The sequence below is a fragment of the Pyxicephalus adspersus genome, unplaced genomic scaffold (assembly GCF_032062135.1).
Source record: "Pyxicephalus adspersus unplaced genomic scaffold, UCB_Pads_2.0 Sca54, whole genome shotgun sequence".
Taxonomy (NCBI): Eukaryota; Metazoa; Chordata; class Amphibia; order Anura; family Pyxicephalidae; genus Pyxicephalus; species Pyxicephalus adspersus.
The window spans coordinates 1-20,743 of NW_027317061.1; the positions used below are offsets into that span (position 1 = coordinate 1).

Below are 20,743 nucleotides of genomic sequence, written 5' to 3' on the forward strand. Positions count from 1 at the left end.
TAATAATTGGTGGGTTCCAAATTTGGTATCAACAACATGAAAGCATGGATCCATCCATCCAGTCTTGTCTAAACAGTTTAGGCTGCTGGTGGTGTAATGGAGTGGGGGGATATTCTTGGCCCCTTTGGGCTAGTTAGTACCAGTTGGGTTTTGGTGGAATGCCACAGTCTATCTTAGTATTATTGCTGACCATATCCTTCCCTTTCTGACCGCTGGTGTACCAGTCTTCTGAAGGCCACTTCCATGATTTGACAAGCTACAATCGTGTCAAATTTATTTCTTGAACATGACAATAACTTCACTATCCTCAAATGACCTTCCTATTGAACTTATCGCAGTCTATAAGAGCACCTTTGGAATGTGGTGGACCTGCACATTTGCACCGTGGATGTGCAGCCGACAAATCTGCAGCAACTCAGCAATGCTATAAGAACTAAAATCTCCTAAAGAGTAAACTACCTTCTCTTTTTCCAGCTTCTTCTTCCTATGTCACCTGACCCAGGCATGAGATCAGGTGACATGGGATGGGGAAAAAAAACCTGCTGATCTCACTGTGCAAATTTTTCCTTTTTTCACTAAAAGGCTCCTTCTGCGCATGCCTGAGATGCTCGAGCATGTGCAGAAAGAGCACGCAAGAGCCTCCCGGGAGGCTTTGCGCTCCTATTTATTCTCGATCGCCTAGGCGAAAAAACAAAAAAACGAACAGAATTTTTACTTACCATAAAAGGGTTGTCTATCCTTTTATAGGAAGAGAAATTTATGAGTTTAGGTACGCTTTAAGAATGTTTCCAGCACCATTGAATCTACGCTAAGATGTATTATGGCAATTCTGGAGGCAAATGTGGGTCCAATATCCCCTCCTATTCTGTGATACTTCCCCAGCTACTAGAATGTAAACTCTTCGGGGCAGGGTCCTCTCCTCCTCCTGTGTCACTGTCTGTACCTGTCCGTCATTTGCGAACCCTATTTAATGTACAGAGCTGCGTAATATGTTGGTGCTATAAAAATCCTTTTTAATAATAATAATTGGATACTAGGAAGGTGTACCTAATAAAGTGGCCAGTGAGCAAATATACCCTAATACAGCCATTGCAGAGCACAAAATATTTTTATATGAACCTATGTAAAAAATGAATATAAATAAATATAATAATTAGTATTGGTATTATTATTTTATACTTTTCAGTCAGGCACTGTGGGGCAGCACTATGGAGGATACCGGTATTAGCAGTATTGCCAAATTCTCTTTGAGCAAACAAAGCCCCTGGCTGTCATGTGACGGGTCAGGTGATAGGGAAGTCACATGATACTGAAGTGGCAGAAAGTACACACATCTCCATAGAAACCCCAATAAATGTATATTTGTCAGTGCGCCCGCTCTCCTGGTTCTGTCGGCTATTATATCGGGCCCCGCACACCCCATACATGGCAGGGAGAGCGGCCAGTCACACTATAGGGAGCCCCCGCACTGACCTGATATCTGCCGCTCATTAGCTGGCTCCGGGACGGGGTGCACAGGGGCTGCACGTAGTACCCATCCAGCCTCACCCCCTGACCGGACAGCCGGTCCAAATTCGGCGTTCTGATTTCTGATCCGTGGAAGCCGACATCGTTCCAGCCCAGATCATCGGCCAGTATGAATAGGATGTGCGGGGGGGATCCGAGCACCGCCTGGCACAGGGTCACCCCGATCATCCCGCACAGCACAGCCCGGACACCCGGCATGGTGCTACCACCGATCTGCATCATCCAGGAACTGCCAGGGCCCGCCCTACACCCTCCGACCTGCCCCCTGCGATGTCACCATAGCTACTCATCTATTGCTGATATATACCGGGGGGAGGGGGTGTAGGGCACACAGGGGACCCCAGTAACTACCATCCCACACCCTAAAGTACCCCCACAACACAGGGGGTACAAAATAATAAACAAGGGCAGAAATGGGAGCTGGGAGCCAAATCTCAAAAGCCCCTTCCCTAGGGCACTAAATGTGACATGCTAGTCACCCCCCAGGGCAACTTCCCAGGCAAAGTGTATCTAGCTGTGGCCCCTGGATTTCTAGTTTGAGGGCCAAACAATTCAGCAGTCTGCTCACATACTGATAGTATAGGAATCTAAAATGATCAGGGTATCATAAGGACCCCATGTCTACAAGGATCCTAACTTTTATCCAGCCCTTGGATTTGTGACATATGGAAAGTGGGTACAAATAGAGGGGTTAAAGGTTAGGACCCCTTTTTGGATCAAATCGGCCCCTTATTTTTCTCTTGCTTCCTGATATATAGATCACAACATTCAAACTTCAGCCATTTTTATAGTCCTGCAGATTCGGGTCCATACAACCTGGAACCTTGGTGCCTCAACCAAATGATGTTTGCTATGAAAGTCATCCAGGGGCCTCCATTTGCATACCAAATCCATTTGCTTTTATGGGCCCGAGGACCTGAAATATTCCCCCAGGTGAAAGGAGCACATTATGTTTGCCCCGTATTTTGAAAAATTGTGCCGCAGTGTCTCAGAACCCAATGGGGTCAGGTGACTTAAATTGTAGGTGTTAGTGCCCACAGTGTTCCTGTCTACAGCACATAATAGTGGATATAGTGGGGTTCATATTAGGTGACTGGATGAGAACTTTCAATAGAATCTGGAGTGGTACATTTTGGTTCTGATGGGAAACAGTGTTCTCCCCAGACCCTTTTAGCTGGGCGCACCACCCGGCCATTTTCAGCAACCACCTGGCTGTTTTTAGGTGTTTACTGATGAGTTGGGTCACAATACCGCGGCTGCCACCCACCTACAGCTTCCCACCCAAAAAATTAAAAAAATTCTGGAGAAATTAGGAAATGTATACAGTACACACATAGCATTATATGTGATAGAAGCTCACCTCTCTTATATTATGGCAGCTCTGCCAATCCAACATCATCAGGGGCTGTGATATGTCAGTGAGACAACCATTCACTATGTACCAGCTGACACCAAAGGTCTATTTATAAAGCAGTGAATATGACATTCACTGAAACATTCACTGCTGAAGAATTAGTTACTGCCATTGAAACACATGGATTGAACATTCTCCACTGGGGAACGTCTGAGTAAATGTTACTGCTTTATAAATAGACCCCTAAGATTCATACGCACAGAGGACTGGCTGGCATATTGACTACACTGGGAGATCGTCACTCTTCATAAAACTTGCAATGCTGGGTTGTCAGGCTAAAAATCACAACCTTGTTCTTTTTACAGATGTAGTTCTCATTCATGTTAGTTGTAAGTGACGCTAAACAACTTTATTTTCAGTATCCCCCTAGTTCTTTTTATTAATCCCTTTATCCCCTTTCTTCCCTTAGCATGTTTTTTATTTACTATTTTTATTGTTATTATATTTCAAATATAAACAAGTGGCATAACAAAAATATATAAGAACAAACATTGAGGAAATGAGAAAGTAATAATCAATGAATGTCCAATGAAACAAAACATATACAACAGAACAAATATAGAAAGCGGGGCAAGGACAAGGAACAGCAAAACAAAGACATTATAAAAAAATATGAAGTATAACTAACCACATAAATCCATCTTCCAATTGGAAAAACGTAATGGCATTAAAAATATACTATAAATCCTTGAACACCTGGCATGGTAGATAGTGGGAACAAATCCTAAAATATACAAAAGATAAAGTGCACATGGCCAACTCGGTCACGTTATCCAGATACATTAGAGATATATAACTAAGAACACTTAAACTTGTCTCAAATTTATTATCTTTCTGAATCTATGTGTGTTTATCTCTTTTCACAGCACCAAATTCTAAAAATGCCTGGAACAACAAACATATGTTAGCTGGCTACATTTTAAGAAAGCTGTCACAAAGCAGAAAAATTCACAATGAGTGAATGATAAAAAAGATGTACAAACATCTAGATTGTAAGCTCTTCTGGGCGGGGTCCTCTCTACCTCCTGTGTCTGTATCTGTCTGCCATTTACAACCCCTATTTGATGTACTGCGCTGTGTAATATGTTGGCGGTATTTATATATATATCCTGTTTAATAATGTCACCTTCATTCTGCTAAAAATAAACACTGTTCTGCACAATTGGCTTCCCTATTGGTAATTAGAGAAAATTTTGGTGGTCCGCAGCTCTGGCCCCTGCATCCCCCAGCGTTGTCAGAAGGACCCCACTTGGGCTGGCCAGAAAAAGTCTCCCTTATGGATCACAAGCTCAGCGTGGTGAGTGGGTTGTGTCTTTGGACACAACCCACCCACTCTCCCATCGCAGGCTTAGACCTGGGTGAGTTCTGGCATCATGACATCACTCGGGGGGAAGATTCTTCCCCTTTGAGTGACACACGGCTCCCAGCGCATGCCCGGTCCAGAGTCCGTGAAATTAGTGGTCCAAGAGGTCCAAAAGGTTGGCGACCACTGAACAAGCATGTCCACATAGCTTTAATGACCAAAAGAATGATTGACAGACATTAGGGGAGAGCCAAGCAAAAGTCAAATGTAAAAAAAAACCTCAGCTGCCTATACATTTAGATTTATTCATTGTATTGACTAGTGGTTTATCATCTGCTATATTGCTTGTCTTTGTAACAATTTTACTTTGATCTGTAGATGTTTCTCTTTTTGTGTAAATTTCATTTTGAGTTTAGGAGTTTTAAAATATATAGATAGTGAGATTAAGAAAAGAAACATTCAAGAAAAAATCTGGCCGTACTGTTAATGTATTTTTCAAGCTAATAAATAAATTTGTTTCTTTAGTGGTACCGGTTGCAAGGACCTTGACATGTACAAGCTGCACAGGATAACAACCTGAAAGAATATCAAATAGCAAGTTGTAGATTGTATCAAAGGATTAAATATGCCCAGTTTTAATCTGTTACTGGCTGATTACCCGCTGCTGCCCAGGTATTTATTTATTGTAATCTTATATAGAAAAAGGAATCAAATAAAGCTATAGTGATTTTCTTGTCTATGGTGTTGTTTCATTTTTTTTGCCTTTGATTGCACTCGGCCAATTGCCTTACGTTTTCTCAAAGGCATTATTACAGGCCAGAAATTTGTGAGAGTCCAAAAAAAAGTATGTAAAAATATAATCAAAAGGCACACTGTCACTGAGCAATACATACATACATACATGCAAATATACCTCTGACATATACCACAGCGCTGTACATGGATCAGCGGTGCACTCACATGAGTCTGAGTCATATGTCTACCAAGTTTGGCGTAAATCCCAAGGAACCCCAGTATGTAGACCGTGTTTAAGATGTTTAATCTATGCCCAATATTAGGTGAAAGTTGTCCACACCAATTGTTGTTCTTTACACACCCCATATCCTCTTTCTCCTAAGGTATCGTTTTTTTTAACTTCCCCTTAGGAGACATTGATAGAATAACAGAGCACACAAGGAAGGATAACGACACACGTTTCATTCATTAAACATACTGCCAAAACAATCATCATCATCATATTATTTGGCACATGAAGTTTCCAATATTCAAACCATTATTAAATCATAATTAAACATGCCTGAGGTATACATACCTTACATTCATTTTGTCTTTATTTAGCACCTCAAATATTTACAATGCATTAAAATACATTTATTTTCAATATTTACCAATAATTAACAACCCCTACCAGGTAACAAGAGTAAAATATGGGATGACATTTTTTTTTTTTTTACATGATTTGATTTTGAGAAACTGATGCTTATAGTGGAACTAAACAACTAATACTGGAGTTTTTTTTATTGTGCTATGTGCAGGTTAATGACAACAAGAGATGAAAATATACAGTATATATGAGCAGTTTAAGACAGAAAGGAGAGGGGGTGTGGGTTTTACCCCCCCCCCTTTTTTTTAAAAAAAGGGTTTTAAATCTCCTTTACACCCAAATAAGAAGGTCGTTTTTACCTTATACAAAAGGGTTGTCTACACTTTTATGTAAGGTAAAAATTTTAGTTTAGGTCCGCTTTAATCTTCCCAGGAAAGTAGCAATACCAGGAGGAAGACACCAAGGTATTATGTGCCCATTCTTATGGTTGAATACATGTGCAGACAGCGGCCGACAGACGCTATATCATGTAACTGTTCGGATATGTATGTAACAAAATAAATTTGGCTTGGTTGAGTAAAAATGTTTTTATAGAGAATTGCTCAAATAAAAAATTTAAATTTAAATAAAAAAAAAATCTAATTAATCTAAAAAAATCTTTATTTAGGTATATTAAAAACATTATTTAGTACCTTCTAGACTGTATTTTGCTATGCTGCAGTCTCCTACTGACTTTCAGATAAAGAAGGGACAATGAAAAGACCCATTTAACCCAATGTTAACCATTTTTGGGTAAACTGCTGGCAAAAACTAATATTCTGAACATGCCTTTAAAATACCTGGACCAAAAAAACAAAAATGTAATATATTGCAGCTTTCTAGTCCTTAGATGTGGTGACTGCATTCGTTTTTTGTATGATAATAGGATTGATTCACAGATTAAATTGGCTCACAGATTAAGTGGTATTTTATCGCTTGGCTGCTAATTTTGCTACCCCATGTCTCCCAGTGCTTCAACCACAGTATTAGGCTATACACATGTTAGATTTTTGTCATTGGAAAGGATTTTTCAACGACAAAAAACTGAAAAATTAATGAACGAGTGCTGTACATACAGGGCCATTCTGCTCTATGGAGAGGGGGAACAAGTGATTGGCACCCTGATGTGCTCTTTCTCCTTCACCAAGACGGATCCATGAATGACGTCAGATGGCCACTGTACACACCTCAGATTCTCGTCCGATACTAGCCCTGAGGCAAGAATTGGACGAGAATCACTCGACGTGTGTACGTAGGAATGGTAACACAAATCACCAGCCTTCACTCCTATATCTGCAGCAGCTTTGCTAATAATGCCATCCTAAGAAGCATAGGTAGGTAAGGGAAGTAAGCCATGTTCACAGATAAGTATCCACAGGGTCTAATCACTTGCTTTAAGCAGTGCCACTTTTTTGCCGCATACGGTTCCTGGTTGGCTCGGTGAACACGAGGGGCTCCTGGACTACTGTGGCAGGGTAATGCTTTCCAACAAGTTCCACTTCAAGTTTCTGTCCTTCTTTACTCAGCTCTATAGGTACATAGGCAAAAGCTAGACTTTTGTCAGTGTTGTAGCTGTAGGTCCCTGATGTAGTGTTGCCAATAACCTGAAAAAAAAAAGATTTTTATATTCAATTAAAACCAAGTTTACCCAATCCATAGTCCTACTCATTAACACAATACAACAGCATTTTATTAACTCTATTTCTTTTTTTATATAGTCTGCATATGACTTTGAACACTTGAAATTTCCTTTGATCCATAAAAGCAGGCACTGAAGTTTCCAGACTGAAGTTAGAAAATCATCTTTAATTATCTTAGCAATCTATCCTGCTCTAGTAGTTGGTTCTACACTGTGAACAGCATTTACCAGAGCTAGGCAGATGTGTCACATTGCCAAGTGATTCACCCTTTACCTGTCACAGCATGCTGTGTCCAACAAGGTTAAACACAATGTGAATAATGTGTGGTGGTAATAGAAAGTACATACAGTATAATCTGAGCATATTGTCCTATCTTATCTTTCAAATGTGATTTTTCAAACAATCCGGCAATAACAGGTTTTCACTTATAAGAAGCCACCTTTACACTAGGTGGATAAGTAAAAGAACAATGTGATCTTCCTTAGAGAGATAGGTGGATAAGTAATTAAAAGGAAATTCATTCACTTATATAAAACCACCACATCCAAAGATACATATAACCTTTTTCATGATAATAGGTAGTTATATCCTGGAGGCCCAGGCCTAATTGAGCACCATTAGTATGCATCAACCCATTGACTATGACTCTATGGGCTCTATTTATAATAAAGGGAAAATGATATTCCCTTAACCATTCCCTGGTGGGAATCCATTAACAGTCAGCTAGAAGATTTTAAAAATAAGGTTCAATGTTCCTCCCCTAGGTTTGCTTTCATTACCACTCCTAAGAATTTAGTTAATACCTATGTTTGTTTATTCTGTACCTCAATATCATTATAGAATCTACAAACATATTTCCATGTGGATAAATTATGATTCTGTCATCTGACTGTGACTCACTGCTACATGAATTGTTCCACTGACATTACTATGTAAATGTTCCACTGAGACCCAAAAGGTTCCTCTTGACCACACATTTATTTAAAATGCCAATAAAAATGCTATTATGAACATTATTAACCCGAAACATAAATATGATCATTTACGTGGACCAGATCTTGGAATATAATAAAATGAATAAGTGCAGCTTTTCCTGATAACATTTAGCCTGTATTTGGGGGAAAAGGATGACTTTTTGTTTGTGTACTGTAGCGAGAGGTGGTTTTTAAAGTTTTTCTGTGGGATCCTGGACCAGTATGTATCAAGAGAGAATTAGGTTGATTTTGGAGCAAATGTGCCAAATTTGCTGTCTAGGAAACTTTCAGAGAAATATTCTTTTTTCTGTAGTGGGTGGAGGTATATGAGGGTATTGTGGTTTATTTAAATTAGGGCAAAAATGTTGCTTTTTTAGCACTTGCATTACCCTAGCAGGCTCCCCCTACCATTAGAAAAATGCTTGCCCAAAATTTTCTTTATTAAAAATTTTTTGATAGATGCTGTTTATGGCACAATAACATGTGCAAGATAGGGGCTTCGATTAGCCTTCCATGGGCCTTTTTTCAAGCCCATTGCACACCTACAAAGCACCAGAAACTCCCCTAATTTTGCTTTCTGCATTTGTTTCAACAAAATAATGGAATTTTGACAAAATCTAAAAGTGAAAACCCTCATTTACAATGCACAGCATCTTGTACGAAAATGAATATAACTGTTTTGTATCTTACATACATCTGCCATGTGACACGATTATAAAATGCTGCAATCACTCATCCTGCTCTCAGTTCAGGTTTCCTCATTGTAGCAGGAAAAGATTTCCAATCCACTTCCAATGATTAAACTCTTCTCACCTTCCCACTGTGCCAGATGCTTTCATTTCCCTCAGGATCAACATTATCCGTTTCCAAGGTGAGATAGACTAGCTTCCGCCGTAGCCCGCTTGCCTTAATTTTCTGCAGCGCCTGCTTGCCAATAAAGTCGGCTTGCTGAAATCACAGGAAGGGAATGATGATAAATGACTGTGGTGCTGAACTACTATGGTGGACCAGCAGATATTTACATACATGAATATCTTCACTGCTAAAAGCCATACATAATTTACATGTTGACATGTCAGTGGTGCATTGCTAAAATAGTCAGAGCCACAATGAGATACCTAGGATACACTTACTGTATACTGTAAGTTCAAATTCACACATATATGTACAACCAATCACTAAAAGTTTATATAAGCTTTAACCTCCCTAGCGGTTCATTTCTTTCCAGTTTTAAAAGCGGTCTAATGTCTAAAAAGCGGTACATTGTTTTCTGTGAAAATTTATTTTACAGTTTAATATAATAGTATGAGTATAATAAAGTTTGAAACACAAAATCATGTAAAAATAATAAATTGAATAAACTAAAAAATCTATATATTTAAAAAAACATTTTTTTTAATTTTTTTAAATAAAATAAAAAAATACATATTACACGCATATTATTCTATATACTGTAAAATAAATGTTCTTGAAAATAATGTACTGATTTGATACATTTAAATCTAATGTATTGCATTCAATACAGATATTTTGCAGTCAATGCAATACAAATGGATTTTGAATTTCCCGCCCCGCCCGCCGGCAACATGCACACGCACCGACGTCACCGGGAACTCCCCGGTAACTCATCGGATGCAGAAGTCAGCCGGAGGAAGAAGAAAGAACACAGGGATCGCGGCAATGGACGACGCGGGACGCTGGCGGATCAGGTAAGGTTGTCTTTACTATTACCTTCCATAGGTTTACCTACCCCGAGTGTGACTCAGGGTTACCGCTTTTAGCAAGTTTTTTCTACCCCGAGTTAAATATGGTAATATCTTTAAATCCTAAGCTTTCATTAAAATAATATTTTGTAAGCCTGCAAAGAAGTTCCTTGTGCAGTCTCCTGCACCATCACCCTGTCACAAGGGCTTTTGATGGAGACTACAGGTGGTTGTTTTAGTGCTCTGTAGGCAGGCATTATTTACTATTGTCACCATCAGAAAACCTGATCCTAGAAATGTGATGCAGTTAATAATGAAATGCATGTATGTAGACAGGAAGTGGTTACAAAAATCTGAAAGGATCAGCAGTACTGAGACACAGCAAAGGATGAAAAAATGAGTGATAATCTCACCTGTGTGCTGCTTCTTCTTACACTTTTTGGGGGAGGAAACCTGTAGGGGCCCATTCACACTGCAGCTGTGTCCTCTGATTTTAAAACCCACATGTGCCTCATGTTCATTGAAATGGGCTGCCCAATGCACCACATTTCACATGAAGGGTTGCTCTGCAGTACATTGGCAAGGTGCGTTTGAGATGTCAAGCACCAACGCAAGTCTTGTGAGCTCCTATGCGTTTTGTTATTGCACCCCATTAGTAGGTATGAGCCTTTAATAAAGTGCATCACAGAAAGACCAGTCCCCCCCCCCCCCCCCCCCCCCCCCCCCCCCCCCCCCACCATCAAACCGGCCTTAGATGTGAGAATGAGCTGTACGAACCTTGGGCCTTGATGGACAGAAATACAAATCTTTTTATAGATAAAACTCTCACATTTATATATTTAGCTGTTTTTGTCAGCTGAGTTCTTTCTTTGGCTTTAATCCTTTAGGTCAGCTGTTAGGACTTTTCCTGCTCCTGACCCTTGGATTGTATACTGCCTGGAACAACACTTGGATACTTCGTCTGGAGGACTGATCACCTGCGTATGACCTTTGGTTTGTATTATGGATTTGCCTTTGTAAGAACCTTGTGCTGCTTTATTTTTTGGGCTCCTGGTCTTCTGCCAGTCCTTCCCCACACACCATCCTTTGTGCTCTAATTCCTGGGGGCTGCTGTATGCTGGGAAACACAACAGATCTCCCGAGGATGAGCAGGAGCTGCCATTGGGGAAGACTGCGGCGTTAGATTGGGGGGACTGGTGTGAGTGCTGGACCAGGGCCTTACAACAGCACTGAGAAACAATCATATTTGTACAATTTGCTGGGGTGACTATATTACAAGCATCTTTTTTTAGTAGTCCTTTACATATTAGAGATAACTGGAAAAAAACTAATAAAAAGCTAATACAATAAAGATGATAAAGAATGATACAATACAATAAAGATGATGAAATAAATAAAGTCTGAAGTAAGAAAGTCAGTAGTTGTCAGAACAAACCTATCAGATTCCCTCTTTTCAAAAAAAAAAAAAATGAAAATTGAAATATTGTATATGGTCTCTATGAGCACAAATTCTACTGTCACTTCTTCTCTTCAGATATAATGATTGTGGCGCTGCTGTCCAGACATATTATCATACTTAACGGCAATAGTCATTTACGGATAAACATTTTTTTCACTTACCTTGTTTAACTTTATGAAATATTGTAGCCCAGCCTCCAGTGGATTTGTGTCACAGTTCATCTTACCAAAATATAATAGGTATGATTAGTACAACTTGCTGATATACTAATGATATATATATAAAATACAGTATATATAATAAATAAATAATAAATAATCATAAATATCATAATTGTGTTGGGCAATGGAGAAAAAACAGTTGCTTATACCTCCCAGGCACTCTCTGAGAGATTTCAGTGTTTGAGATCCCATACATACAATCATCTATCCTCTACGGCTGTCTTTTATTTCACTGTATAGAGACTGTATTACCTATACGTAGAATAAATATAAATAATCACACAGTTCGTTGCCTATTGGATGATGCCCACATTATTATTATTAATAAACTAAATGTTTATATAGCGCCAACAAATTACACAGCGCTTTGCAATAAATAGGGATACAGAGGAGGTTTAATGGGTTCCTTGTTCATATTTTGCACTGAGGTTCAGATAGGGTCAGACTTGGGACCTTAAGCCCACCATAACACATTGCTTTCCTGGAATTTGGCATATTTTTTATGTAATGCAGCAGGTGCCATGGACCCACCAGAGAGCTAAAATAATAATGGAGACCCTAATTGTTAACACATATGACTGAGGGATGTTTTTTTCAAGTCCTCCTGTGTCACAGTTGACTTGGGAATTTCCAATAGAAATACTGGCAATCTAATGTAAAGTCAGGAGCAAGCCAGCCAAATCTTATAGCTAGGAGGTTTTTTTAGGAAGGCAAGGAAAACAAGCTACTATTCCCTGGATTGGGAAATGCAAACACAGATATTAGTTCTGTTTTTTTTTTAAATATTTCTTTATTGGCAGTAAGTAAAATACAAATAAACTTTTACAGTAAGCAGCATTGTATATATACTTCTTCTGCCCTTTCACCATTTTCCAAGTTTCCAAACAAAAAAGTCAGATCAACAAGATTAACAGTATATAACCAATAACAAAACATAACAGATGGGTAATGCACATGAATCAGTTACTTAAATCAGTTACTCCAGAAATATCAGTAGTCGGACGCCTCATTCCAATACATCTTTGCAAAATACCTACAGATTTCAAAGATGGGATATAAATACAGTAGCTACAAATAATCATCCAGCCTTAAATCCCCAATACCTAACTAACTACATTTAGTCAGATAGGTGTTAAGATGGGTGTCGTACCAAACCGTATGTCGAAAGAGCTCAATAATATCATTGAGCTGGGTGGGTGATAAAGTGTGTCGTAAATATTTCATCCAAGTATTAAAAAACTTTTGTGGATGGGTATCACTATGCTGAGTGGCTTCGGTTTTTATCAATGATCATTATAGCCTGGAATATTGTAAAAATTGCGAGGTGGTGGGGGGAAAGGGTTCTATCCAATGTTTCATTATACATTTCTTAGCCTCTAAAAGGCAAAGATGCCCAAATTTAGAAACTGAAGGTTGTGTTTGTGTCATGGTAAGGGGTGTCAGTGTGGAAGCATCATGAAAGAGGGCCAAATGTGGTCGTATCTGTCTAGCCTGCCCTGTAACTACGTGCATAAAATCAAAAACTTTTTTCCAAAAGCGGAAAATAACAGGGCAGTTCCATAGGGCGTGCTCCAAAGGAGCTTTATTGTAGGCACATTTAGGACATGCAGTAAGTCTAGAGGCAAATGCACTGGGTTTGACAGGTACGTCAAAAGCATAATATGCTCTATAGACTATTTTAAAATGAACCTCCCTCCATTGTTCGCTGATCACTACCTTGCGGACACACTCCCAACTAGTCTCCAAAAGATCCAGGTTATCTGAGGGGGAGAGGTCCAAAAAGTAAGCCCATTTCAGTACAAAGGATTTTATTACAGGGGTGGTAACAGTACTCTCCATTAAACGAGGATAAAGCTGAGATATGGAGTGTTTAGCAGAGGCTTCACCCAAGAGAAGTGTGACAATTGGTGGCAATGATAAATTAGAGCAAAGGGCAGTGGAGCCAAAGAAGGTGGTTTTAACCTGTAAATATTATATAAAGTGATGTGACGGTAGTGCGTAGATGAGTCAAAGCATATCGAATGGAAGAGGCCAATGGGAATCATCTAACATTTGTCCCAAACATCTAAGACCTCTATCATCCCACATTTCAAATGCCTTGTAAACAAGGCCCTGAGGAAAGCATGGTGTAGATCGCAAGGGGGTAGCAGTAGTGGGTCCAGTATGACACCCAAATAACTTTTTTATTTCCCTCCAAGCCGCCAACGTGTCTCACAACAAAAGATTACTTTCGAATTCTCGAGAGACAAGTGAAAACGGGGTATTTAAGAGTCGCAAGAGGGAGTAGGGCCGCACTAATAAAGACTCCAAATTTGTCATTGTATAATAGCTAGTATTATGCCACCAGTCCTTTATATGTCTGAGTATACAGGCTAGGTTGTACTTTCTTAAATCAGGAAGGCCCACACCTAAGATAATTTTATTCTAGAAATACGGGGGGGTTTACCTTGCCAAATAAATGGAGTGAAAGCCGAGTGGAGTTTTTGGACAAAACTTTTGGCAATGTCTGCATAGGATACAGCAATTATGCAACGGTTATCATCTTGATAGGATGACAGCGACCCATCAATGATAAAGGTAGAGTCTTCCACCGCTTTAGCTCCTCTAGAATTTTAGTTATGAGTGAGGCATAATGCAGGTTGTACAAATCTGGAGTAAAGCGTGATATTTTAAATACCAAGTATATGACATAGGATTTAGGTAGCTTAAGTCCTAATGTCTCTGCACAAGCTAATAGTTCCTTAGATGGGGCCAGGGAGAGGCCCAGTAATTCACTTTTTGTATAGTTAATTTTAAATCCTGAGAAGACACCAAAACATGTGATGTGTTGGATGATTTTAGGCAGATCTTTAACCGGGTCATTGAGAAATAGCATAATGTCATCTGCAAACATAGCAATACTAATATGTTTACCCCTTATCTTCATTCTCTCATATATTTTTAGATCTCCAAAAGATCTAGCTGGAGGTTCAATGGCCAGATTAAAAAGGAGGGGAGTCAACGGGCAACCCTGTCTTGTGCCCCTGCCCAGCGGAAACACTGGTGAAGATACTCCTGCTACATGTACCTGGGCTCTTGTACTTGAATACATGGATTTAAATGAATTTGCAATATGGCCTTTGAATCCAAATTTCTCCAAAAACATGTGCAACCATGGCCATTCCACACTGTCAAAAGCTTTCTCAGCATCTAAAGCCAAGAGAGCTGACAACACCGGAGAAGATCTATCCAACCTAGCCTGTTCCAGAACCAAAAGCACCCTTCGAATATTATATGTGGTGGATTTTCCAAGAATAAATCCCGTCTGTGCAGGACTGACCTATCTGGGGAGGATGGTAGCCAAGCAGTCTGCTAAGATCTTGGAGAATAGTTTAACATCCTTATTCAACAAAGAAATAGGATGATAGGAGCCAGGATCTCATGGAACCTTATACTGTTTTGGAAGAACTTTATTGAACGCTAGACGTCCAGAGTCTAGATAGGAGGCGTGAGAGTACATGGGGTTATAGTTATATAGTGATGTCAATGATGGCGTAACCTCATTGATCAAGATTTTGTAAAACTTAGACGGAAAACCATCTGGAACAGGTGCCTTAATGTTACCTGAGCTCTTGATAGCCCTTAGCACTTCCTCTTCTGTTATTGAATTATTCAAATAGCTCAGTTCCTTCTCAGTTAACTGTGGAAGACCTAAACGGTCCAAAAAAGCTTTCCCCTGAGCAAAATTTGTGTTTTGAGATGTATATAAAGCGTCACAGTAAGAAGCAAAAATAGTAGCTATATCCTTGGGCGATTTATGAACTACCCGGTACCTGTCCCTTATAGCTGTAATTCGGGGGGGGGGGGGAAAGCCTTTTGCAAGATTGGCCAGTAGTTTCCCAGTTTTATTGCCATATCCGAAAAACTCCACCTCACGGTAAGAGCGAATAGTGGCATTGTACTGACCAATCCAGAAGTCACAAGACTTTTTCGATTGCATCCAGGACTCCTTATCAGGTAAGGACAGTGAGAATTTATATACCAAGTAGGCCTGTCTAGTGGTGGAGCAAGCAGCACAATATCTGCGTAAGATTTCTTTTTTAGTTGAGGTACCATATGCCAATATTTTACCACGGATAACTACTTTGGCTGTTTCCCAATACAGGTGAGGATTGTTTTTATGTATCGCATTGTGGTAGTCATAATCATGCCACCTGTCACGGTCCCTTCCGTGACTGAAGTTAGAGGATCTGTGAGACAAGCTGCACGTGAGGTTATCTGACAGTCTCTTTGTTTTTACTTGTTTCTGTGTTGTTGTTTGTAATGACCACACCTCTCCTCTCAGCTGCAGCTGGCGTGCATTACTGCTCCTCCGTTTAGTCTGGCCTCACACTTCATACTGTGCGGTTGACATTCACTGCTGGGATGTGAAGAGCTGGTGTGTTGTCCTCTCCAGAGTTCCTGCTTATCCATTTTCTATTTAGGATAAGTTGTACTGCTCTTGGTGTTTTGTTGTTCTCTTGTGCTTGTTGTTACTAGGCCTCAGGGAGTCGCTGGTTCTTTCATCAGGGAAAGAACCAGTAGTCTCAAACCCTGTCACTATTCCTAGGGCAATTCAGGGCAACTAGGGCCTAGGTTCCGGTGTATGAATATTCCCACCTTCAGGGGGTATTCATACTGAGAGGAGTCAGGGCTAGGTAAGGGGGTCCGTAGGTGGTGACCGTTTCCCTCTCCCTAGCCTTTGAAGGCCTAGTTCCTTGTCCTTATCCTTCTGTTTTCCTTCTGGTGTTCCTCCCCTCCCCCTTATCCGTGACACCACCAGTACTGTAACGGGTGTTGAAACTTTTCATCTTTAACCAAATAGGCAGAAACCGCCATATAAACTCGGTTTTGTGAAGAAAACCATTTGTCAGAGTCACAGAGACTGGGGCGTGATCCGAGATCACAAGGGGATGGATAATAGCAGAATCAATCTTAAACAGTAAATCATCAGGGAGCAAAATAGTATGCAATCTAGACATGGTTGAATGAACCTGTGATATATGTGTAAAGTCCTTTTCCAAGGGATGAAGATGCCTCCAGGAATCTGTCAGACCAGTCCCTGTAATAAAGGAGAGAAACACTTTATCATTGGCGGGGTATTCTGTTCCAAAGATAGAAGAGGAACTGGGAGAAATTATGTGCAGTAAGAGGAATTACTTCCTAGACAGTTGTGAATGGAACAGGCGCCCCCATTGCATTGCAATTTTGAATTTCTCATCATTTTCTGTCTAAGTGACAATGAGCACCAGGTCAAGGGTAAATCTGTCTAGAACAGGGGTGTCAAACTCTGGCCCCCGGGCAAAATCTGGCCTGCAAGGTCCGAAATTCCCAAAAGTGAATTGCATTTGGCCCACCTGCTACTACGTATTGCAGCGAGTGATACCGCTACTACAATTCCCGGCATCACTCGTATCACTGCATGGCCCCTTTTGTTCTGCTCCATAGATGCAAGTAATGCTGGGAATTGTAGTCTCGGCATCACTCATGTCTATGAGATAAGTGAGAGATCTCTGCCCCTCCCTGCCCCCCTCTCACACATCACGGGCGATCACAAAAGCAAAGCAAAAAAACAAACGCAAAAGCCCGGCTGCACATCTAAAGGGATGCTGGGGATATCTTTTTGTGTGAGAAGGCTCCATGTAACAGTGGGGAGTGGGGAGGGAGGCAGAGAGGGCAGCACATCATTCTCCTATGGCGGGTGAACTTTAGCTTTCCTGTCACTATGGTCTTGTAGTGCAATGTCTGTGCAATGTCCTGCCATTCAATGTCTCATTAGCTCCAGTCACTTCTGTGTCATACTCGAGATATATAAAAATAAATATATGTTTAGCATTTTTATTGTTAGTAGACCAATTTGAAATCTGATTTGAGTGTTGAGTGGGACCTCTTTGTTTGTGTGTAGGAAGGTTTTGTATCTGGAAGGAGAAACTTCAATTTTTTCGGGTGAATTTCAGATTTGGCCCCCGACTTGGTCTAAGTTTTTGATTTCGGCCCTCTGTGTGTTTGAGTTTGACACCCCTGCTCTAGAAGGAACACTGACAACAAAAAATACTTTGCTATATGTTTCTTTCAAAAAGAAATTTGCAATAGTACACTTTGTAACTGATTTATTAAGACTCCCCAAGACTGGAAACTATATGAGATCATGCTCCCATGATATCTAAGTGATTCAACAAACCTGAAATAGATTTTTTTTTTAAAATCATTTGCTATTAGTTGGAAAGTTTTCTGTCAAATAATTATCTGTTTAAAATTAGATTAATGTAAACTAGTTTTAATGTGTATTTTGTAATTGGTTATTTATACACTTTTTAAATTAAAATAAGACCTTTGATGAAACAGACAGTTTGGTTTTCTGTGAAACGCGTCAGTTTAAAACTTTATTGAGATTATATGTTATTTGTGGTTTGTAAATGTGAGTTCATAGTATTTTAACATAAACTTTATTAAAGTTTTCTGGCATTTTATATTGATTGTGCAATGAATTCTAGGGATGTAGCATCAGTGAGAAGTATACATTTCTATTGAGTACCAGTATTCAAAATAATAGAGATACATTTTGTAAACAGAGTTTTGACTTTAACCCTTGATATCCTCAAGGAAGGGTTAATGTTGACTTGTGCAGAAGTCATGACCAAGTATATACCCATGAGCTGTATTTCAGGTTTTCTTCAAGGATTACATGAAAAATAACAGTGATAGTGACTGTACAGCAGCAGTGTTGATAGCCTACATTGTAGGATCTACACTTCATTGTCAAAGAATGTTTAATATCACACATAGTTTTCATGTATCCTTAATTATAAATATATTATTTACCAGTAGTGCCATCTGTAAAAAAAATTGTCTTAATTATGATTGGAATCCTTAGCATGCAACACTTCCAGATGTGTCAGTCTGTTTCTCCCCACTGTGCACTATGCTTACTGAAGTTTCCAGTGGAAGCTGTAATTTTGAAGAAGAAAATAAAAAATGGTTTTAAGGCACTCACAAGTGGTACATGTTATACCTGTAATTTGAACATTTGCATTTTGTAAGGCCATAGTAATACAGATTGTGCAAATAGATCACTTATTGTATTGATAATGCACTAAAATGAATAGATAATACATTAATATTTCCAGAATCACAATGAGATGACATATACAAAATAATATTACTACAAAAGCAGTAAAGTTAGTGACATGAGACTTTATTGGGAAGAAGTCACATGCATAGAGATGAAAACATAAGTGAGGAAATGAAACATTCCATTCCTAATGAAAAACAATCTCCACTTTACTCCATCCAAATTTCCTTTGCAGAAATTCAAGACCAGATCAACAATTAGAATGTAATAATCAAGGTGAATGTATATTACTAACACTATACACATTATATACTATAATGGATATAGTTATGATCACATATATGGCAATTTAGCCTACAAGATGAGAAGACATAAAAATAATACCGGGGCAGACAAATACAATGAAAACAAGGAAAAAAATGATTAAGTGCATACCATCATGGAGATTATTTGGAAAGAGAATTACCGGTAGGAGCAATTTTAGATTTTCCACTACTCTCGGTAACCCCACACTTAAAAAAAAAGGTATTTATATATATATCCTGTTTAATAATGTCACCTTCATTCTGCTAAAAATAAACACTGTTCTGCACAATTGGCTTCCCTATTGGTAATTAGAGAAAATTTTGGTGGTCCGCAGCTCTGGCCCGTGCATCCCCCAGCGTTGTCAGAAGGACCCCACTTGGGCTGGCCAGAAAAAGTCTCCCTTATGGATCACAAGCTCAGCGTGGTGAGTGGGTTGTGTCTTTGGACACAACCCACCCACTCTCCCATCGCAGGCTTAGACCTGGGTGAGTTCTGGCATCATGACATCACTCGGGGGGAAGTTTCTTCCCCTTTGAGTGACACACGGCTCCCAGCGCATGCCCGGTCCAGAGTCCGTGAAATTAGTGGTCCAAGAGGTCCAAAAGGTTGGCGACCACTGAACAAGCATGTCCACATAGCTTTAATGACCAAAAGAATGATTGACAGACATTAGGGGAGAGCCAAGCAAAAGTCAAATGTAAAAAAAAACCTCAGCTGCCTATACATTTAGATTTATTCATTGTATTGACTAGTGGTTTATCATCTGCTATATTGCTTGTCTTTGTAACAATTTTACTTTGATCTGTAGATGTTTCTCTTTTTGTGTAAATTTCATTTTGAGTTTAGGAGTTTTAAAATATATAGATAGTGAGATTAAGAAAAGAAACATTCAAGAAAAAATCTGGCCGTACTGTTAATGTATTTTTCAAGCTAATAAATAAATTTGTTTCTTTAGTGGTACCGGTTGCAAGGACCTTGACATGTACAAGCTGCACAGGATAACAACCTGAAAGAATATCAAATAGCAAGTTGTAGATTGTATCAAAGGATTAAATATGCCCAGTTTTAATCTGTTACTGGCTGATTACCCGCTGCTGCCCAGGTATTTATTTATTGTAATCTTATATAGAAAAAGGAATCAAATAAAGCTATAGTGATTTTCTTGTCTATGGTGTTGTTTCATTTTTTTTGCCTTTGATTGCACTCGGCCAATTGCCTTACGTTTTCTCAAAGGCATTATTACAGGCCAGAAATTTGTGAGAGTCCAAAAAAAAGTATGTAAAAATATAATCAAAAGGCACACTGTCACTGAGCAATACATACATACATACATGCAAATATACCTCTGACATATACCACAGCGCTGTACATGGATCAGCGGTGCACTCACATGAGTCTGAGTCATATGTCTACCAAGTTTGGCCTAAATCCCAAGGAACCCCAGTATGTAGACCATGTTTAAGATGTTTAATCTATGCCCAATATTAGGTGAAAGTTGTCCACACCAATTGTTGTTCTTTACACACCCCATATCCTCTTTCTCCTAAGGTATCGTTTTTTTTAACTTCCCCTTAGGAGACATTGATAGAATAACAGAGCACACAAGGAAGGATAACGACACAGGTTTCATTCATTAAACATACTGCCAAAACAATCATCATCATCATATTATTTGGCACATGAAGTTTCCAATATTCAAACCATTAATAAATCATAATTAAACATGCCTGAGGTATACATACC

At 39.4% G+C, this 20,743-nt stretch overlaps 1 protein-coding gene across 1 annotated transcript; it reads right to left on the bottom strand.

The window, feature by feature from the left end:
• Positions 1–5,424: 5,424 nt before the first annotated feature.
• On the bottom strand, positions 5,425–14,865 carry LOC140344825 (dimethylglycine dehydrogenase, mitochondrial-like). The gene is made up of 3 exons (XM_072432031.1): positions 11,545–14,865; positions 9,035–9,169; positions 5,425–7,211 (listed from the first exon to the last, which is right to left on the bottom strand). The coding sequence occupies exons 1-3, from the start codon at positions 11,602–11,604 to the stop codon at positions 7,002–7,004; spliced, it is 405 nt and encodes a 134-aa protein (XP_072288132.1). The 5' UTR covers positions 11,605–14,865; the 3' UTR covers positions 5,425–7,001.
• Positions 14,866–20,743: the final 5,878 nt, after the last annotated feature.